At 44.2% G+C, this 23,236-nt stretch overlaps 1 protein-coding gene across 2 annotated transcripts in view; it reads right to left on the reverse strand.

Moving 5' to 3' along the window:
* Window positions 1–23,236, reverse strand: part of PACS1 (phosphofurin acidic cluster sorting protein 1) — a 141,643-nt gene that overhangs the window by 29,885 nt on the left and 88,522 nt on the right. Inside the window, exons 1-2 of one of the 2 annotated variants that reach the window (XM_022591400.3) lie at window positions 8,850–9,266; window positions 8,672–8,759 (exon numbers count right to left, since the gene is read on the reverse strand). In XM_022591400.3, the coding sequence (XP_022447108.1) occupies window positions 8,672–8,728 (57 nt within the window). In that variant the 5' untranslated portion in view covers window positions 8,729–8,759; window positions 8,850–9,266. Of the gene's footprint in view, window positions 1–8,671; window positions 8,760–8,849; window positions 9,267–23,236 lie in introns of those variants that run through there. The other variant, XM_022591399.3, reaches the window with a different exon arrangement.

Genomic DNA, 23,236 nt, shown 5'->3' on the forward strand with positions numbered 1-23,236 from the left:
TTTTTTTCCTTTATGGTTAATGCATTCTGGGTCCTAGCTAAGAAATCTTTGCCTACTCCAAGTAACGAAGTTATTCTGCTGTATTAGAGTAGATATTCCACTCTGTTTTCCTTTAGGAATGAAAAAAATTTAGTTTTAACTTTTAGGTTTCTTATCCATTTCTAATTTTTGCTTTTATAAAATACAGATTTTGTATAATGCAGGAAGGAAAATCTCCTAAATGTAGTATTTCACAATGCTTTTAAAATTAGAATAGCATTATATTATGCCAATTAAAAATGATAAAGGCCGCTCTGCCTCATGCGTTAGATAATGCTTTCTGTAACCTCTATGACAAACAAGAGTCTTGGCAAAGTTTTCACCTGAATTTATATAGGTAGGCTCTTAGGATTTAAGAAGTCTCTGGACAATGAATCTCAGAAATGCTGAGAATCCAAAACGTGGTTGATATATAGCAGTGGTTTTCAACCAGGGGTAGGAGACATTTGGCAAAATTTAGAGACATTTTTTTTTTTTTTTTTTGCGGTACGCGGGCCTCTCACTGCTGTGGCCTCTCCCGCCACGGAGCACAGGCTCCGGACGCGCAGGCCCAGCCGCCATGGCTCACGGGCCCAGCCGCTCCGCGGCATGCGGGATCTTCCCGGACCGGGGCACGAACCCACGTCCCCTGCATCAGCAGGCGGACTCCCAACCACTGCGCCACCAGGGAAGCCCTAGAGACATTTTTGATTGTTACAGCTGGGGTATGTGCGTGCGTGCGTGCGTGATATTTCTAGAGCGTAGAGGCCAGGGCTGCTGCTGACCAGTCTACGAGGCACAGCACAGCCCCACAACACTGCTGAGAAACCCTGCACAGCTGAAACCTGCTCCGCCCTGAAGACACTGCTGCCTGGGCTGACTGCTGGGCTTGGGGGTGGGGCAGGGTCCTCCTTGTTCCTTGTCAGCAGCTCCAGAACATCCTCCCTTCCACCTCCCCCAAACTCCCGCTTTGAGTGGATGCCCCTAGTCTAGCCTCTCTTCCTGGCTGTGGCTCTTGTCTGTACCTGCCAGCATCCCTGCTCATTTCTTGACTTTAGCTCCTCACGCACTGTTCTTTCCCCAGCACTACTCCCACCGTAACTCTTCATGATTTCTTTCTTTTTTTTTTTAACGATAATGTCACTTACTGATGAAAGCATCCTTGTCTAAATTTCTTTATCTTTTGGCTGCATTGGGTCTTCGTCGCTGCTCGTGGGCTTTCTCTAGTTGTGGTGAGTGGGGTCTACTCTTCGTTGCGGTGCGCGGGCTTCTCATTGCAGTGGCTTCTCTTGTTGCGGAGCATGGGCTCTAGGCACGTGGGCTTCAGTAGTTGTGGTACGTGGGCTCAGCAGTTGTGGCTCGGGGGCTCTAGAGTGCAGGCTCAGTAGTTGTGGCGCACGGGCTTAGTTGCTCCATGGCATGGGGGCTCTTCCCGGACCAGGGCTCGAACCCGTGTCCCCTGCATTGGCAGGTGGATTCTTAACGACTGCGCCACCAGGGAAGTCCCTCTTCGTGATTTCGACACATGTGCTTTCCAATGTCCTGGCCCCTAAACCCCGTGGTTTCCCTCTCCCAGTGGTCTCGTCCTCACCCTTGTCTGAGCCCCTCCACCCACATGGTCACACTCTGGGCCTTATGGTTACCGATAATGACGACCAAAGCCTCATCTCAGTGTCATGCACCCCACTCTCTGATCTCCACTTCCCAACTTTCCAGCACACTCTCGCTTGTTTGTCAACAACAATAATCCCTTGAACCCACCAGGCCTACGATCCACTGATCCCCCCACCATGTTTCACTCCTCCTCATGCCCGCTGTCCCCTCTTTCCTCCTCACTCAGCTTAAATGCCCCCGTCAGTCTGGACGAGCGGCCCCTGCACACACCCTCGCGCCTCTGCCTGCTGCTGTTCTCTGTGCTCACTTGGTACATTACAACCCTGTACAAATCCAGCTGCCCCAGCTGAACATGCCTGGAGAGAATCATACAATCAGCTAACTGTTCTGACTTTGTTTTTGTTTTTCTTTTTTTTTTTGTGCGGTACGCGGGCCTCTCACTGTTGTGGCCTCTCCCGTTGCGGAGCACAGGCTCCGGACGCGCAGGCTCAGCGGCCATGGCTCACGGGCCCAGCCGCTCCACGGCATGTGGGATCTTCCCGGACCGGGGCACAAACCCGTGTCCCCTGCATCGGCAGGCGAACTGTCAACCACTGCGCCACCAGAGAAGCCCCGAGCTGTCTACTTTTGCTCTTGAAGGCTTCTCTCATTGTCTCGTAACTCCGCCACGACTGCCATTGGCAGGGTCTCCGATAACCTCCATGGGGAGGACTCCTCTTCATTCGCCTCCAGCAACTCTCCCTTCATGTGGCCTCCTGGACACTCACTCTCCTGGATTTCCTCTCACCCTCAGCTGCTCTTTCCTGGTCTCCGTGTCAGGTCCTTCCTCTCCTCCCTGACATCCTAGTCTTGGGGAGCCTGTGGCCTCAATCCTTAGACCTGTTCTCTTCTCTGGAACGGCTCCCTCCACTCCTGGGCAGCTCATCCACCTTATGGTCTCAGATATGCTGATGATTCCCCAAACTGTTTCCCTCCCCCAGACCTGTCTCCTGAACTCCGAACTCACATATTCAGCTGTCTATTCACTGTCTCCCCTCGCATGTGTAACAGCCGCCTCAAACACCATATGATAGGCTGAATTTTGGATCTTTCCCCGCAAACCTGCCTTCCCCAGTCTTCCCCATCTCACTTAATGGCGTTTCCTCCCTTCTAGTCCCTGAGGCCAAAGCTCTGGTGCCGCCCTCATCTCCTGCCAGAATCACTGTCAGAGCCCCTTAGCTGGTCTTCTTGATTCCTCTTTCCCACCTACAGTCTGTCTTCCATAGCCAGAACGACCTCATCACCTCCCTGTTCAAAACCCTCCAATTCACACAGAATGAAAGCCAGAGACCTTGCCATTACTGCGCACACCCTTCCCCCTACCTCTCTGACCTCATCTCCTCCTCTCACTCCCCTCCAGCCTCACTGCTGCCCCACCCCCTCTCCACCCTGCCAGATGTAAGCCTGCCAGCAGGTTCCTGCCTCAGGGCCTTGCCTTGGCTTCTCCCTCGCCTGCAGAGTTCTTCCTCCCAATATTTGCACAGCTTCCTCCCTCACCTCCTTCAAAGTCTTTGCATGAAAGTCATCTTCTCAGTGAGGCCACGCCTGACCACCACATACGATTTGTAACTTCCTCCACCCCAGGGCATGGCATGCTCCATCCTCTTCACCGTATTTTATTTATTTGACATCCCCCGCCCCCCGCCACCCCCCCCGCCCCCCCCCCCCCCCGCCGGGACATATCACCTTCCAACAGCAGCGGCCCTCACTATTTGAACTCTCACTATCCAAATATATGCTATAAATACCTGTAAACATTTCTATCCCAAACGCATTATCTGAATTGCAAACTTGTGAACATGAACTTGCGCATGCGGGTACAGGATGTAGCTGCGGTGCAGCCTCAGGATCATGGCCAGCTCACGCGCTTTCGAAGCATGGCACAGTGCTATTCTCATCTTTGCCAACTTCTCCAAAGATTTAGCTCTTCACGGGTCCCAGTATTTGCTTCTTCCAGGTGCCAGGCACTACCAACTTGAGTCCAATTTCAAAATTATCTTTTTTTAAAATAATTAATTAATTAGTGTTTATTGTCTCTTTCCTTCCACTACAATGATTAATCTTAAACTTTTCAGTCTCAGGATCTTTTTACACTCTTAAAAATTACTGAGGACCCCAAATAGCTTTTGTTTATGTACATGTATCTTTCAATATTTACCACACTAGGAATTAAAACTGAGATATTGGGCTTCCCTGGTGGCACAGTGGTTGACAGTCCGCCTGCCGATGCAGGGGACACGGGTTCATGCCCCGGTCTGGGAAGATCCCACATGCCGCGGAGCGGCTGGACCCGTGAGCCATGGCCGCTGAGCCTGCGCGTCCGGACCTGTGCTCCGCAACGGGAGGGGCCACAACAGTGAGAGGCTCGCATAACACAAAAAAACCAAAAAACAAAAAACTGAGATATTAAAAATATGTATTAATTCATTTAAAAATAACTGTAATGAACCTATTATGTGTTTACATAAAAATATTTTTATGAAAAATATCTTCTCTAAAGCAAAAACAATTTATTAAGGAGAGGGCATCATTTTTTTATGTATATAACAGCTTTATTAGAATATAATTCAAATACTGCACAATCTGCCCATTTAAAGTGTGCAATTCAGTGGCTTTTAGTATATTCAGAGTTGTGCAACCAGGAACACAATCAATTTTACAACAGTTTCACCACCCAAAAAAGGAACCCCATACTCATTAGCTGTCTGTCACTCTGCCAACCTTCCCATCCCTCTACCCCTAGGCAGCCACTAATTTAACTTTCTGACTCTATGGATTTGTCTATACTGGACATTTCATAAAATGGAATCATATAACATGTGGTCTTTTGTGACTGGCTTCTTTCATTTAGTATGTTTTCAAGGTTCATCAATATTGTAGCATGAATGTACTTTATTCTTTCTTTAAAAAAATTAATTAGGTTGCGTTGGGTCTTAGTTGCAGCATGTGAGCTCCTTAGTTGTGGCAGGCAGGCTCCTTAGTTGCGGCTCACGGCCTCCTTAGCTGTGGCATGAGAACTCTTAGTTGCTGCATGCATGTGGGATCTAGTTCCCGGACCAGGGATCGAACCCAGGCCCCAGGCACTGGGAGCGAGCAGTCTTAACCACTGCGCCCTCAGGGAAGTCCCTGTACTTTATTCTTTTTTATTGCCAAGTAATACTCCATTGTATGGATATATCACATTTTATTTATTCATTCATCAATTAATGGACTTGGGTTGTTTCCACTTTTCAGCCATTATGCTGCCATGAACATTTGTGTGCAAAGTTTTGTGTGGACATGTTTTCATCTCACTTGGGTAAATTTAGGAGTGGAACTGCTAGGTCATATGGTAACTCTGTGTTTAACCTTTCGAGGAACTGCCAGACTGTTTTCCACAGTGTCTGCACCACTGTACACACCTAACAGCTGTGTATGAGGCAGATGGTATACTTTTACACTTCTGTGAATCTCTTTGACATCTGGCATAAAAGACAACCAGGTTCTCATACCTGCTTCTGTAACCAATCTGTTACAAAATATTGTTTTGGTTGAGTATATTAAAAAAATCCAGACTCAGAGAGGTACGAAGTTAGAAAAAGGAAGAACGTTTTAACAGCCTTTTCAAATAATGGTGGACTATTTTTCTTTGATAGTATACCAAAACTCTACAAGTGGTAGTCTCTTAAAGGTCAGTCGCAAAGTAGAGCCTGAAACCGTATCAATAAGGTTTTATAGTCTGTTATATATTAACATCCAGTCAATTAACAGAAAAAGGATATCACTGGAAAAACTGGGAAATTTGAATAAAGTCTGTAATTTAGTAAATAGTGTTGTACCAATGATAATTTCTTAGTTTTGATAAATACCATGGTTAAGAAAGATGTTAACACTGGGAGAAGCTGCGTGAGGGGTATATGGGAACTCTATGTACCACTCCTGCACCTCTTCTGTAAATTTAAAATGATTTCTAAACAAAAAGTAAAAAATAAAATCCAATCCATTGACCTGTTTTGTTCTTTGATTGGATCTTTACGCAGCACAATTTTGTGACCTCATGCATTGGTCATTTGGAAAATACTGGTTCACTGAGTTACACGAATCTTTCAAATGTTACTCATTACACAATATAAAAAATCACGACAGTTACTATCACTACAGACCTTTTTAGGAAAGTCTTTAAGAACTGGGAAGCTGGGACTTCCTGCTGGCGCAGTGGTTAAGAATCCGCCTGCCAGTGCAGGGGACACGGGTTCGAGCACTGGTCTGGGGAGATCCCACATGCCTCAGAGTAACTAAGCCCGTGTGCCACAACTACTGAGCCTGTGCTCTAGAGCCCATGAGCCACAACTATTGAGCCTGCGCTCTAGAGCCCATGAGCCACAACTACTGAGCCTGCGCTCTAGAGCCCATGAGCCACAGCTCCTGAGCCCATGTGCCACAACTACTGAAGCCCATGTGCCTAAAGCCTGTGCTCTGCAACAAGAGAAGCCACCGCAATGAGAAGCCTGTGCACCGTAATGAAGAGTAGCCCCTGCTCGCTGCAACTAGAGAAAGCCCGCGCAGCCACGAAGACCCAACGCCGCCATAAATAAATAAATAAAAAGAACTGGGAAGCTGTTAAGCTTACAGTGACAAAGACAAGTTTTCCAAAATTCTGGTTTTCACTTGAAAGCTCAAATGTCATTTATTATTGGCCAAAAATATTCTCAGTTGTTTCCCTCAAAGTGGGAAACTGTTCATTTTCTGAACGGGCTTACTCTGTTCATTTTCAAGAAAGTGTCTTCCAAATACCTGAGTCTGAATAACCAGTTTGTCTGTAAGCCCCTCTTTCAAGTACAAATCGTGTTCCATGAAAAAGCAGCTACTTCAATGCACAGATCAGTTGTATGAGGACTTGTCCTCGAGACAACGGTAGCCTCCTCTGTGAAGCAGGAGCGCTGTATGCGCATTTCCGTTTCATCACACAGACTATTAAAAAGATGTGTATTCCAAGGTTGAGACAAAATAAATGAACAGTTTTGACTGCTTCTCCAAGGACATCCTTAAGCAAAACTGGCTTTTCCTCTCTTCCTTCTAGTTTGCGATGGTAGGCAATACAATGACTACTGACATTCTGGTGCAGCTGTCCTGATTTGCACTAAGGGCCAGCCAGCCATTTTACCAGTCATTGCTCTTGTAACTTCAATGCAAATGTCGACGTGGTGGAAAGGGCAAGTAAAGCCGCAGTATTATCGTGAAAACAGTTTGGATCTTACGTATCCCCTGAGATGGTCTTAGGGAGCCCAGGCTCTGCAGACCTCATTTTGAGAACTGCTGTTCTATCAGCACGTAAAGGGCCTTAAAGGCAGGGGTTTGGGTGTGTTTTGTTCGCTGCTGAATCCCCTGTGCCTAGAACAATACTTGGCCTATAACAGGTGCTCAATAAATATTTATTAGATAAATGTGTAAATGAATAAATAAGTGACTGGATAAAGGAATGGGATAACATCTGTAATTACTTTCAGCTGCTTGGAAGTCAAGCAATAAAAATTTTAGGATATTTGTAGCTTTTGCGTATAATTTAAAATTTTACAGAATGCTAAATATTTAATCAGGAAATAAAAGGCATTATTTCTTTTGGCAAAGGCATTTAACTGCAGGGATGCAAAAGCAGCAAGGAACTTTCAAAACTGTACCAACAGTGTTTGCACTGGAAAGCAACTGCTTTTAGCTATGCAAATAACTCCTGAAAACTGGAACACTGCCCGTGACCTAGAAACAGGTACGAAATCGGGAAAGGAGGAAAAGAACCGCAAGTTTCCACTCGCCCATCATGGTCCCACACTTGTTTTTTCAACCCACAGTGTCTGGAAACGTTTCACAGAATCGAGAGGAATTATGCACAAAGATGAACAGGGAGTCTGAATATAAGGGACACACAGGAAATCATAAGGAGTAATTCAAGTGTTTCAAGTTTTGAGGACTAAATTAACATAATGTATTTATCTCAGAAAGAGAACTGAGGACCTCAGCATATGGTTCACATACTGTGAAAATGCTACAGACGTGGGTTTTAGTGAAGCCAAGAAATTGCTGCACAACAAACAGGTGAGCCAGTAATCAAATGTTCTGGTTAGTAGTGAGTTTCCTTACAGCTCACTATTTTTCCAAGAAATAGAACTCAGTAAATACACCATTCTTAAGCTGAAGGATTCCATCGTTTAATGGTTCCAGAGGCACTTCAGACTCTCAGTACGCTTTAGGGATCGTCATTAAAAGGGACTGATCGGTTAAGGAAGCCCTGGTGTCGGAGTTTAATGTCTACATACGTTACTGGCTCTCTGGTTTCTAGTCCCACTTCTGCCACCTGGTATCACCTGGCAACAGGTAAATTCCTTGACCTTTCTGGAGTTCAGTTTCTCCTGAAACTGAAATTCCGAATGCTTAGAATATGAATGTTTGTGAAATACTTTGGGTCCCTTGGAGACACTGAGGTAATTTCAAGGAATTAAACGTGGGGATGACTCAGAAGACAAAACACCCCAGTAAATTTTAAACTGTCAAGTCTGAAATAATAACCTACAAGTTTCTTCCACCCTATAGAAAACTGCCAAAGCTGCTTCCCCAACCCATACATCTCCTTATACCCAGAAATCCCAGGAATAAGACCGAAACCTACACAAGCCACCCTAGTAACTTCTGAATTTCTAGCCACCCTAGTAACTTCTGAATTTCTAGATCCAGAAGCATGAACTTCTGGATCTTCATGCTAATCCTGTTAGACAGGCAGGGCAGGGAGAGCCACTTTTATCCTTCAGACAAAGAAACTAAGGTTTAAAGCGACCGAGTGCTTTAACTAAGATGCAGAACTGGGACCCAGTAGGTCGCATGAGCTCAATCGTCTTCCCACTATTGCACCTGCTTTGCTGAGTGAAGGACGAGAGAGCTGGTCCCCTACCAGCATCTCTGAAGCCCCGACAGTGGGCACAAGGTTATCTAGCTTCCTTGGGTCCTGAACAAACAATCCTGTTCAACTCACCTGTAGCTTCACAGCGATGACCACTGAGTTAAGGTCTTTGTCCATTTCTTTTAGCATGACAAGTTTCTTCAGGGTCAAGCTGAACAGCCTAGAAAAATTTTGAGAAAGAAGATCGAGTCAAATACAAGGAACTTATGAGAAAAGTGACAGACAGTCTGTTGAGGAAACGCTGCTTTACCTAAAGGAAGAATGTTAGAATGCTGTTTACTGTGTCTACCATCAGTAAAACAGCATCCCTCTTCTTTAACTTTTGTACTTGGTAAGTGTCAAAAAGGTACATTATTCCATGAATGTCTGTGGATGCCCCTTTATCTCCAGCCAAAACCAAGATGCCTTTTCACTCCTAATATGTGGGAGCAGTTTCTGGGAGCGGGGAGTAGACCAGGGAGGGGCATCAGTGTTTATTTTGCTTGCCCAGTTCCAGTTCCACCTTATGTCTAATCACACCTGAAACATTTACAGACGTAAATCTGTAGCAACAAAGAGAAAATCCACACAAACAAAACAGAAACCATTTGGCAGGAAATGCTTTAAATGACCACAAATTCGATTTCAGCCAAACTTTGCTTCAAACATGCAGAAAATCTTCAGTGCCACAATGAGGAAGTTCCCCTTAATTAAAAGCAATGGGACTGTCCCTCACTCTGGAGTCTTGGCATCTCTAATGTGACGCGACCTTGGCCTCCCAAGGCAGGGCTACCCCGGGCTTCTAGGAGGAGCTGGGAGGGAAACTGCAGATGCTGCCTTTCTGCTTCTGGTTTGAGTGGTTCAAGTCCTTAAAACATCCTTTTCCCCGGTGAGGTTCTGGAGAATGGAAAGTTGTAGGTGGGATGCTGCCGACCCGAGTCAGGTCCTGAGACCCCGACTTGGTCTGGGGCTCATTTTCCCCGTTTCCCATCGGTCTCACCTCTGGGCCTCCTCCTTACTCTCTAAGCTCCAGTCGCCCCGAATTCATTTCTGCTCCTCGTGTGCCCACTCTCTCACCTCTGGGCCTTCTTCCAAAGGGCAGGGCCCAGTACAGCTGCTCGGCAAATATTTGTTAATGAAGTTTAACACTTTCTTAAAACGGCCTCTAGCTAAAACCAGGTGAACAAGAATACATGTTGAAGAAATTCATGTAATTCATGAAAAAAGGGGGACAAATCCAGATCCACAGAACTGAATTCTAATTTTGAATTCACCCTCACCCCAAACACTTGCTAAGATCTGCTGACACGAAGCAAATAAAACTCTTTCTTTCCTTTTGCTTTAAGTCACAATCAAAATCAACTAAAAGAGAGCCTATCAAGTCTTTGCATATACATTATTTCATCCAGACCTCAAAAACATGACTCTGTGTGTGTGTGTGTGTGTGTGTGTGTGTGTGTGTAGGGGGCGGGGTGGGGTGGGGCAGGGGCCACTGCTCTACTCGTATAACAGAAGAGGAAACAGATTCTTTTTTTTCTAATTTTATTTATTTTTGCCTGCGTTGGGTTTTCGTTGCTGCACGTGGACTTTTCTCTAGTTGTGGTGAACGGGGGGCTACTCTTCGTTGTGGTGCGTGGGCTTCTCATTGCGGTGGCTTCTCTAGTCGCGGAGCACGGGCTCTAGGCGCACGGGCTTCAGTAGTTGCTGCACACGGGCTCAGTAGTTGTGGCACATGGGCTTAGTTGTTCCACGGCATGTAGGAGCTTCCCAGACCAGGGATCGAACCCATGTCCCCTGGGAAACAGATTCTAAACAGAGTAGTGACTCAGCTAAATTCCCACAGCTAGTAAGTGACAGAGCTAGATTCTAACTCCAATCTCCTTGTGGTAGGCAAATAATATCTCCTAATCCTCAGAACCTGTAAACTTTTTACAGGGCAAAAGGGACTCCGCAGATGTGATTAAATTAAGGTGGAGAGATGATCCTGGATTATCTGGATGGGTCCACTACAATCACAAGTCTTTATAAGAGGGAGGCAGGAGGGCCCAAGTCAGAGAGTGAGATGTGACCACGGAAGCAGAAGTCGGAGTGATGTGTGGCTGGCTCTGAAGATGGAAGAACCCCAGGGTCAGGGGCCAAGGAATACAAGCAGCCTCTAGAAGCTGGAAAAGGCAAGAAAACTGATGCTCCCTGGAGCCTCCAGAAGAAATGCAGCCTTGCCACCGCCTTGATTTTGGCCCAGTGAAACCCATTTTGGACTTCTGATCTCCAGAACTGTGAAAATAAATGTGTGTTTTGTTTTAAGCCACTAAGTCCGTGGTCATTTGTTACAGCAGCTGTAGGAGCTAATACGCTTCTCCTCTTAAGACCTGAGGCCTCCACTACACAGCTGCCTCCTCAGCCAATGACTGGAGCTCCCGCACCTGTGCTCCTAAAACACGCTCAGGTCTGTTAAACTGGAGCCAGCACGGTTCATGCTCGCCGCCCCCTCTCCCCGCCCATCAACAGCTACCCACAGCATCACTTGTTTCTCCTTTCCCTTCAGAGTAGAAACGTGCTGGCCCAAAAGGAACTCTGGTTCTGCCAGCACGCAAGGGATTATTACATTTCACATAGTTGACTACTCAGAAATGTTACTAACTACACTGTTCAGCTGATTTTCAAGCCTTGCTGGAGGGGAAAGGGAAGGAACACAACTGGGATGAGCAGATGGAAAGGACTGGATATGCCCAATTTTGTTCAGCTAAGGCTGCCGGTTACAAATGCTTCTGATAAGTTGGGTTTTTGTTTGTTTCCAAAGCACCTATGGACAGATGCGCTGGTGCTGAATAAACTCACTGCAAGAAAAAAAGAGTCACAGGAATAAACTGGGAACATGCGTGTTTCTTCCCCTCTGCTTGTGATCCTTCACCCTCTCACACATTCCACATGTTGAGAGAGCATCTCCTGTACGCCAGGCACTGGGTTAGCGGGAGTTTAGAGGACATAGTCCACAGCCTCAGGGAGATTACACAGTCTGGTGGAGGAGACAAGCAACGACTTAACACGACACTTCTTGTCCTCAGCTCTTCTATGCCCCATGAGGCTCTGGACCATCTTTCCTCTTACATAACATATGAAATATTGTAATAGGTAATATGGTGGAATTTTGTGAGGAGGGAAAAACACATCATATACCAATAAATATTTGGTGAATAAATAAACAAACCTTTAGGCCACAGCACCTTATGTCAAGAAGAAAGCCAACAATGATCTAGTACCTTAGGTAACAAAATAATAACAAGACTGGATGTGTTTAGTGTTTGCTCAGAAACCAGACATGCCACATTGATTTCCATACTATTGGCAATCAGTTCAACAGGTCTTTTTGTTTGTTTTTAATGGTATCACTCAAGGGGATGTGGGGACTTAAATGTATTCTGGTTCTTCAAAGCATAAGAAAATGTGACTCATTAAGCATCTACCATGTACCAGTTGCTTGAGATACATTTCACTATTCCATGTAAGTCTTACAATAATTCTAAGAGGTGGGGTACTCTACCTAGCTTACAGATAAGGATGTTGAGAAGGATTAAGAAACTTGCCCAAGGTCACACAAGAAAGTGGTTGAGCCAAGATGCAAACTTAGGTTTATCTTAGGTCAGAACCCAATTAAAATTAGTACAGGGCACTTATTTGAAAGTAAGAAGAAATTACTTTAATTACAAGTAAATATTTCCAACATATTTCTTAATACAATGGAAAAACTCTGAGTAAATAAGACACATTTCTCCTTAAACCCACACTCACACAGTACTGATTGAAACAGTCCCAGATATAGTTCTGAGGATGACTGAGTCTGGCAAGATGTTCCGACGGAGGTGTCTCAACAAGTAAGAAGTTAGATGCTGATCCTAGGGTTTTTTGTTACCATATGTTTTATCGGTTGGGCACTTCATATGCCGTAAAAATACAGTACCCAAGGCCTGAAAGAAGAGTCCTTCCCTGACCATACTCCACCTTTAATCAGTTTTTCTACAGCAGAAAATAACTTTACACTAAAATCATAAAGACTGGTAATTCCAAGTGCTAGTGAACGTGTGGACTAACCAGAAGCCCCATACGTGGCTGGTAAGAGTGCAACGTCAGACAGATATCTGAGAAACCACCTGGTAGCTTATTAATAGATATTAAATATATGCCTATTCCTCTGCCCAGGTCCCAAGAGAAGCCGAGAAAAATGAGGGCACAGGCCACACAAAGACAGAATGTTCAGAGCAGCCCTAAACTGGAAACAGCCTAAGTGTCCACTAACAGGATGGACCAACGAATTGTGGCATACAAAGACGACAAGCTACTGATGCATGGGACAACATGGACAAACTTCAGAAACACTGTGCTAAGCTAAAAAAGGCAGACACAAAAGACTATATGATTCCACTCATATGAAGTTCAAGGATAGGTAAGACCAATGCATGGCGATAGGAGCCAGTTCAGTAACTGAGGCAGGTGGAGTCACTGACTGGGAAGGGTCATAAGGGAACCCTTTGGGGGTGACTGAGACACCCACGACGGTGGCCACGTGGATATTCACACCTGCAAAAATCCACAGAGCTGCTTTATATTCAAGACCCAGGCACCACACTGTACACAAACTACACATCAAAAAAAAAATTTTTAAGACCAGAATGAAGGCTTTAGAGTCAGACATAACCTGGTCTGAATTACAGTTCTGTCATATTACTCTGTCAGTCATCCATCAGCCTACGCTGAGCTCGTCACTGTTCCAGTCACTTGCGATGCATCAGTAAACAAAACAGACACAATTCTTGTCATGGAATTTATATTCTAGAGAAAAAACAGTCAATAACAATAAACATAATTATTAAATAAATTACATAGTATGTTAGATTGTGTTAAAATAGAGCTAGGTGAGGGGGACTGTGAGGGTGAGGCAGAGGAGGGCAGGGAGCGTTGTAGTTCTAAGTAAGGTGGTCAGGGTAGGCCTCACTGAGAAGTTCTAGATTAAGGGAAAGAAGTGCAAAGGAGCACACCTGGTCTGTTTGAGAAATATTAAGGCCAGTGGAGCTGAAGCAGAGGGAGCAAGGGTGACAGTGGTATGGGACAAGGTCAAACACATGCTTTGTGGGTAGCGGAGCCATACCAGTCATGCAGAGCTTTGTAAACCACAGTAAGGATCTGGTTCTTACTCTGCAAGAAATGGGGAGCCAATGGCTTTAAGTGAGAGAGACATGACCTGTTTTACATTTTAATAGGATTCTTTTAGCTGTTCTATTAGGACAGAATGGAGGGAAGCCAAGGGAAAAGGGGAAAAGGTTGAGAGAAAGCAACCGCAGTAGTGCAAGCAACAGACGGCAGAGGTTTGGAGGGTAGGGGCAGTGGAGGTGGTGAAAAGTGGTTTGGATTCTGGATATATTGTTGAAAATACAGGCTTTGGGGCCTGAACATCTGGAAAGATGGGGTTATCATTAACTGACATGGGGAAAACTCTGGGCAAGGCTGGTTTTGGGAGTTTAAGATTGAGAGTTCAATTTTGGACATTCTAAACTTGAGATGTCTAGTAGAGATGCTGAGCAGAGAGTTAAGATACACAAGTCTGCCTGCCTGTGGGCTGGGAACATCAAGACGGAAGTGCGGCGTAAAGATGGAATTTAAAATCAGGAGGATGAGTGAGTATACAGAGAACAGGACCAGGATTGAGCCCAAGAATATTTCAACATTAAGACAGAGAGATGAAGAGGATGAACTAGCAAAGGATATGAAGAAGAATTAACCAGTGAGGCAGGGGGAATATCAAATGAACGCAATATTCTAGAAGCCAAGAGGGAATGGTCAGCTGTATCACTTGCTGCTGATGGGTCAAGAGGGGCACTGAAAACTGATCACTGAATTTAGCGATATGGAAGCCACTGAGGACCTCAACAAGGGCGGGTTTCACTGGAAGAGTGAAAACGAAAGCCAAACTGGAATAAATTTAAGAGAGAATGGGAGGAAAGGAACTGGGAGACAGCAAATCTGTTTCAATCTTAGCTCTATCCCCGAATCCTGTCCAACAGAAATATAGCACAAGCCACATTTGTAATTAAACTTCTCCTGATAGCCATATTTTTTAAAAAGTAAAAACAAAGGTGAAATTAACTTTAGTAATATATTTTATTTAACTCAATATATCCAAAATATTATAAACAATATATTAAAATATCAATATATGTAAAAAGAATAACATACCTCGACCAAGTAGGTTTTATCTCAGGAATGCAGGACTTCCCTGGTGGCACAGTGGTTAAGACTCCATGCTCCCAATGCAGGGGGCCTGGGTTTGATCCCTGCTCAGGGAACTAGATCCCACGTGCATGCTGCAACTAAGAGTTTGCATGCCGTAACTAAGGAGCCCACCTGCTGCAACTAAGACTCAGTGCAACCAAATAAATTAAGAAAAAAAAAGGTATCTAAGATTGGAATTTATTTTCAGATGATGTGATTATCTATATAGAAAATTTGATGTAATCTTCAAAAAATATTAGAATAATAAGTGAGTTTAGAAAAGTTGCAGGAAACAAGATCAATATAATCAATATACAAAAATCAATGGTATTTCTATATACTGGCAACAAATAATTAGAAATTGAAACTTGAAAAAATACAATTTACAACTGCATCCAAAAAAATGACATATACAGGGATAAACCTGATAAATAACGTACAAGACCTACACACTGAAAATTATAAAACCTTGCTGAGAGAAATTAAAGAAGACCTAAATAGAGAGACATAGATTGTTTGAGTCGGATACCCAATTAAAAAAATGGAATTTCAATTCATACCTTGTCTACAGAAATTAATTCAAAATGGACTACAAATCTAAATGTAAACATAAAATTATAAAACTTCTAAGGAAAAAACACAGGAGAAAATATTTGGAACCTTGGGTTAGGCAAAGATTCCTTAGACAGGACACCAAAGAACAATCCCTAAAAGAAAAAAATGAGAAAACTGGACTTTGTCAAAATGAATTTGAAAGATGCTATTAAGAGAATGAAAAGACAAGCCATAGAGTGGGATAAAATACTTGCAAATCACCTATTTGATAACAGATTGGTGTCCAGAATATGTAGAGAATTCTCAAATTTTGATGTTAGGAAAACAAACATCCCAGTGAAAAAAATGGGCAAATGTTTTGATCAAACACTTCACCAAAGAAGGTATACAGAAGGCAAGACATATGAAGAGATGCTCAACCTTACCAGTCATTAGGAAAATGCAAATTACAATCACAATGAGAGACCACTACCTTCCTGCTTGAAAATCGAAATTTAAAAGACTGGTCATTACTCACTGTTGGTGAGGACGTGGAGCAACTGAAACTCACACTGTGGACGGGAATGTAAAATGTACAGTCACTCTGGAAAACAGTTCAGCAGTTTCTTTTTTTTTTTTTTTTTTGCAGTACGCGGGCCTTGGCAGGTGGACTCTCAACCACTGCGCCACCAGGGAAGCCCTAGCAGTTTCTTAAAAAGTTATACTCACACCTACCATATGATCCAGTCATTCCACTCCTGTGTATTTACCCAAGAGAAAAGGAAATATATATTCCCATACAAAGAACTGTACCTAAATGTTCACAGCAGCTTTATTTGAAATAGCCCCAAACTAGAAACCACCTAAATGTCCATCAACAGACGAATGGATAAACAAACTGGTATATCCACACAATGGAATATTACTTAGCAATAAAAAGGGATGAACTACTGATGCACATGACATGAATGAACTCAAAATAATTCTGAGTGAAAGAAGCCAAAAAAGAGGTACAAAGTGTTCTAGAGAATGCAAACCTTTAGTGACAGAAGGCAGACCTGTGGTTACCTTAGGATGGGGATGGGGTGGCGGTGTACAGAAAAGCATTAACTAGCAGGCCCGAGAAAAGGCCTGCTTACAGGATGGGCCCTTGCCTGATATTTGGTACTTGGATCTTGGGAGGGCTTCCAGAACTGGTAAGAGTGGCTCTCTGTGCCTAAACCGTTTTTTACAAATGATGAGGTTTATGCTGAATACATGTTGCCCTCTATCTGCTAGGAAGAGGGTACCCAACTGGCCAGCCCCCAGCAAGAATCTGGGCAGTACGTCTCTAAGGAGCTTCCCTGGTAAGAACATTTCATATGCGTTGTCACAATCCAGTGCTGGAGGAATTAGGTCCTGTGTGGCTCCAATGGGGAAGGACTCTTGGAATCTTGCACCTGGTTTCCTCTAGACTTTATCCATGTACTTTTCCCCCTGACTTTGCTTTTGTATCCTGTAACTGAAATAAATCATAGCTGTGACTACAACTATATACTGAGTCCTGTGAGTTCTCCTAAGAATCATCAAACCTGGACTTCACTGGTGGCGCAGTGGTTAAGAATCTGCCTGCCAATGCAGGGGATACGGGTTCAAGCCCTGGGCCGGGAAGATCCCACATGCCGCGGAGCAACTAAGCCCGTGTGCCACAACTACTGAGCCTGCACTCTAGAGTCTGCGAGCCACAACTACTGAAGCCCCTGTGCCTAGAGCCCATGCTCTGCAACAACAGAAGCCACCACAATGAGAAGCCCGTGCACTGCAACGAAGAGTAGCCCCCACTCGCCGCAACTAGAGAAAGCCTGCGCTCAGCAACAAAGACCCAATGCAGCCAAAAAAATGAATTAATTAAAAAAAAAAGAAAAGAATCAGTGATCTTGGGGACCCCCGACATAGAGGGGGCGGGAAGGAGCAATTACAAAGGGTACATTGGAGTGATGGATATGTTCATGATCTTCACTGTGGTGATGGTTTCAGTGTATTTGTGTCAAAAGTTGTCAAATTATACACTTTAAATATGTGCAGTTTACTGTATATCAATTATACTTCAATAACGCTGTTTTTAAATTTTATTTATATTTTATTTATTTATTTTTGCCTGCATTGGGCCTTCGTTGCTGCGCACGGGCTTTCCCTAGTTGCGGCAAGCGGGGGCTACTCTTCATTGTGGTGTGCGGGCTTCTCCTTGCAGTGGCTTCTCTTGTTGCAGAACACGGGCACTAGGTACGCAGACTCAGTAGTTGTGGCTCGCGGGCTCTAGAGCGCAGGCTCAGTAGTTGTGGCGCACGGGCTTAGTTGCTCCGCAGCATGTGGGATCTTCCTGGACCAGCGATTGAACCCGTGTCCCCTGCATTGGCAGGAGGATTGTTTTTTTTTTTTTTTTGCAGTATGCGGGCCTCTCACTGTTGTGGCCTCTCCCGTTGCAGAGCACAGGCTCCGGATGCGCAGGCTCACCGGCCATGGCTCACGGGCCCAGCTGTTCCGCGGTATGCAGGATCCCCCCGGACCGGGGCACGAACCTGTGTCCCCTGCATCGGCAGGCGGACTCTCAACCACTGTGCCACCAGGGAAGCCCAGCAGGAGGATTCTTAACCACTGCACCACCAGGGAAGTCCAAAGCTGTTTTGTTTTAAAAGGAAGGTTCTACCCAGTGTGCTAGAGTCTGCTAATTGCCTACCCAACATCTATCTTCCCCTTCCTACTTAATAAAAGAGCACCAGTTTTTAGCTGAGCATGTTTCTTCCTGAAATAAAAGACCACGCTTTCCGGCTTCCTTTGCAGCTAGGTGAGAACACGTGACTGAAATCTGGCCAATGTGTAAGTGGACGTATTAGGTAGGACATGTAGGAAGATTTTTTTTTAAGGGAGCTCACTCATGTGACAGGACCCTCTTTTGTCCTTTCTCCTTCTTCTGGTCTGTGATGCAGGCTGATGGCCTGAGCTCTGGCAGCTAACTTGGACCATGAGGAAACTGTGATAATTCAATCCATGTGTCAGGAACGTCAGTTAGAAAGAGAGGAGCCAGGATCCCTGACGACACCCTGGGAGCTGCTCTATCAGCCCTGGACTGTTCACCTCTGGAGTTTTTATTTTTTATGTGAGAAAGCAATAAGCCGCTATCTTATATAAATCTTTTCTTATTTTTTGTTATATGCAGGTAAAGCTATTCTTTTTTTAAAATTAATTTATTTTGGCTGCGTTGGGTCTTCGCTGCTGCGTGCGGGCTTTCTCTAGTTGCGGGAAGTGGGCTTCTCTTGCTGCGGAGCGCAGGCTCTAGGCACACGGGCTTCAGTAGTTGTGGCACGCAGGCTCAGTCGTTGTGGCTCATAGGCTCTAGAGTGCAGGCTCAGTAGTTGTGGCACACGGGCTTAGCTGCTCCGCGGCATGTGGGATCTTCCCGGACCAGGGCTCGAACACGTGTCCCCTGCATTGGCAGGCGGATTCTTAACCACTGCGCCACCAGGGAAGTCCCGGTAAACCTATTATTAATATACGGGAATAGATTCCCAAGATGTTAGGACTTCAGTCACCAGCTCCCAGATACGTTTAAGAAAACCAGCTGAATTATTCCTAGAGTCCATTTTAATGGGTGATGCCCTATGAGGAAATCCCGACTCCCATCCTTATGGAAGGAAAGGAAGTTTTCTCAAAAGTTGAAGGAAAAAAAGATTCTTTCCATGATCCGTAAAAGAACCAAATCCCTAGTCTTCTGCACTTCAGAGAGCTAACTAGGAATCTCCACGGTACAGAGGGTTGGAAGCAGGTCCCACAGCACCACTTAGAAATATGGGAGCTGAATGAAGAACCCTCTGTATCCCACCCTCCTACCCACCTCCTCATCTGGGGATGAGGTGGGAGGGCAGTTCTAGCTAAAAGTCCTTAATCAAAGGGGGTTTCAAATCGAAGGTATGGCTGGGGTTCCCCAGCTAGTCCACCTCTGGAACGTCAGTGAAAAGCCAGACAGAGAAAGGCACGCCTCTAGGTACTAGAACTCAAAGAAATCAATGGTTTAAAGTAAAACAATATCACAAAGATGGCTGGAATCCAAAGGACTTATAAAGGAGGATCCCAGGTTATTCAGCTCAAAGATAATCTTGCTCTCTGCAAAGGAATTTTGAAAATATATTGATAACAGGACTTGTTTACTGTCATCTTTTTTTTTTTTTCGCAGTATGTGGGCCTCTCACTGTTGTGGCCTCTCCCGTTGTGGAGCACAGGCTCCGGACGCGCAGGCTCAGCGGCCATGGCTCACGGGCCCAGCCGCTCCGCGGCATGTGGGATCTTCCCGGACCGGGGCACGAACCCACGTCCCCTGCATCGGCAGGCGGACTCTCAACCACTGCGCCACCAGGGAAGCCCTTTACTGTCATTTTTAAAGACTCCACTTGGAAATCTTAGTTAAGTCCCTTATTAACAAAATAATAAAACATCAAATCATGGTCCCCTGATTACTCAAAGTGGTCCTTCCTTCTGCATCTTGATCTTTTCCTGATCCCACCCCTTATTTCCTTGTTAGGTAACCCTGGTGACCCCTTTGCCTCAGTTTTCTCACATAAAATGAAGATAACCCTTTCTACTTAATAACACTGTGATCCGGATTAATTGAGAGACTGAAAGGCAGCACAGGGCCTGGCATATGGTGAGATGCAGTAAACGCTACACTTGGACCCATCAGCATTACCACTGTCATTATCATCATCACTCTTACTTGTTTACTGTTTAAGCCTGTGTTTGGTTAGCTCTTCTATGGGATCAACTTCTATGGGATCAACTTCCTTCCAATAAGAGCGGTGAGGCAACTGCCCTTGTAAAGAGGAGGGAGCTCCTGGTCTCTACCCTCATTCTCTGCACTGAGCCATTTCTCTCCCACTTCACGGGCACTCGAGCCCTTGCGGAGAACATCCTCACTGTGATCATCCACAGGAAGGATGAAGTCAGAGGAACACTGACGGCATCTAGAATTGGGTTAAAGACCTTCTCTTTGCCCAGCAAGATCTCCATCAACCATTACTGTACATCTTCTCTGAACTTCAGCTCTATGCTAGAAGATGTGAGGTACATAGAAACATGAGGCATAATCTCTGCTTTTGAGCAGTTTTTGAGAGGACGGGAATTAAGTATATTGAACAATTTGTCAACAAATGTAACACTGCATACATAATGCAAGTACTAAATTACATAAAAGAAGATCACAAGTAATTGAGCTGCGGCTTCAGTGAGGACATACTATTTGAGCCCAAGTGAATTCTCTCAAGAAATTGTTTTCTTTAGATCTTATTAGACTAAATCTGAAAGAATAAAAATAAAGCTTGATAACTAGGTATAAAATGGAACAAAAATATAATAAGAATCTTTTGAAACCTTCTAATTTATTCTAGTTTGTGCTTTGCTGTAAGATAAAAGAGAAACAGCCTTAAGTGCTATCTACAAATGATCTCCAATCTGCATTTAACAACTGTTTCAAACTTATCCCCAAGCAAACCAGAACTAGAGGGGCTCACCAGGAGAGAAACAGTCTCATATTCCATCCCCAGCCCCCATCCCCATTCTGATAGGGTATCAGTGAACAATGAAGTGGCCATATTTTAGACAGAAAAGGGGGAAGAAAGGGGAAACAAAGATCTGGATGAAATAAAAAACTGAAGAGCTAGTCTCTGAACCAAACCGACAGTCCTCTTGGGACCAGAGCAGATAAATGCTGGACCAGAAGCCAAGTGACCTGGATCATTCTTTTGTCCCAACAAGAAATGGCTGTGTCACGTGAGCAAGTCTCGCTTTTCTCCCCTGCAGTTCTTTAATCCTAAAATGGGAAGAGTGAGCTCTGCCTTCCCTCTACAACAGCATTTATCAGGAGAAAGTGCAAATCAATAGAAAAAAATTATGGGAAAGGTTTTTCTTTGTGAGAGTAACTCCATTTCTAAAACGGTCTCCATTTTAACAGGGCGCCTGTAGAAGTCTGCATGAGCTTCAGTAACAATAACGTGAAAGGTAAATTTCTGAGCAGTGTATTTTACTGCTTACGAAGTTACTTGACTATGTAGATATTGAAATTATTACTTCACGTGAAATAGCGTAATTTTCACTGTGAAACAATTAACGAAGGCATTATTATTTTAAAATGAGTAGCCCTAAAGCAGATTTTTAAAAAGTAAAGTGACTAAATTATCATCCGGAAAGGCACAACTTGGAAGAGATGGGCTGAATGAGATGCAGAGAGTGGATTTTCCAGTGAATGGATAAGAGGAAAAAAGATTTCCTGTCTCTAACTGTCTCGCAAGAAATCAGATGGCACTAGGCATTGTTCAAATGGAGAAACACCAGAGAATGAGAAAAACTTAGATTCAAACAAGAAACAGAACCCAGGAAGATGCTTAGACACGTTTTATTCCCCAGCCATCTGATATGACTCTACGAAGCACAGGAATGTAAGGTTATGAATAAATCCCTAATTTTCAGCTACTCAGCATATGTTTATCTCTGGAGTATAAATGCCAATCACTTGCACATACCAACAAGATTTATAACATTTTCCCCTCTTTTACAAAGTTCTTGATGATAGGAAAACAGGCCTCGAATGTGTGGGGAGGTGTGGAGGGGGCTTGCCTATTAAAATCAGACAGGACAATTTTCAGGTCTGCAACCCCTTAGTAAGATAGAAGAGACTGAAGTGTACGTTCTCTCATCTATAAAATAGAACTGCCGTGTGAACTAGCAAATGGGAAAGCACCTAGCACAGAGCCTGGCACATCAGAAGTGCTCAAAAAGGGTACATGCTGTCAGCATCGGACAAGTCCTAGTCACTTAAATTACTGTCCCTCATTGTGACAACCCCTTAATCCACGTGTTTCAGTGATAGAGGTAGAGGGCATGTGTGGGAAGGACAAAAACAAACAAATAAAAACCCTCTAGGGTGCAGCCAAAAATAACAGGGGCAAGAACCAATAAAATATATGAAAACAAAAATATATCATATCCAAGGAGACTCCCAAGGCACACATGGTTGAATATTAGGAACTTAGTAATACATGTTATCACATTAATAAGCTCAGAAAAATACAATTATTTTATTAGATGCTGAAAAGGGATTTGATCAAATTCAACATGCATTCCTAATTTAAAAAGACCCTTGGGAAAAGAACAATAGAAAAATACCTCCTTAACATAAACTTTAAACATATATACTTCCCATATAGTCAGCATCAGGATTGAAGGTGAGAGACCAGAGCATTCCTTCTGAAGACAGTAACAATATATAGGCCTATCTCTGTTACTTATGTAAAACTGGTCTTAAAAGCTGGCTGAAGTAATTAGAAATAAATAATATAGAAGCAAGGAGGAGACAAAACTATCCCATCTACAGGTGTGTGACTGTGCACTAGAACTCAAGAGAATCAACCAAAAAGCTAGTGGAGTCATTAAGAAAATATCAAAATAAATATATAAAAATCAGAAGTCTGCTTAATGCGGATGCTAACCAATAATTAAATATAATTGGAGGGACTTCCCTGGTGGCATAGTAGTTAAGAACCCGCCTGCCAATGCAGGGGACACGGGTTCCATCCCTGATCCGGGAAGATCCCACATGCTGCAGAGCAACTGGGCCCGTGTGCCACAACTACTGAGCCCATGTGCCTAGACCCCATGCTCCGCAACGAGAAGCCACCGCAATGAGAAGCCTGCGCACTGCAACGAAGAGTAGCCCCCGCTAGCTGCAACTAGAGAAAGCCTGGGGCAGCAACGAAGACCCAGTGTAGCCAAAAATAAGTTAATTAATCAAAAATAATAATAAATATAATTGGAAACTAGGTAGAGATGCTTGCT

This window comes from Delphinapterus leucas, chromosome 7 (assembly GCF_059928025.1).
Source record: "Delphinapterus leucas isolate spDelLeu-1000000601 "Yukka" chromosome 7, BTC_Dleu_Yukka2, whole genome shotgun sequence".
Taxonomy (NCBI): domain Eukaryota; kingdom Metazoa; phylum Chordata; class Mammalia; order Artiodactyla; family Monodontidae; genus Delphinapterus; species Delphinapterus leucas.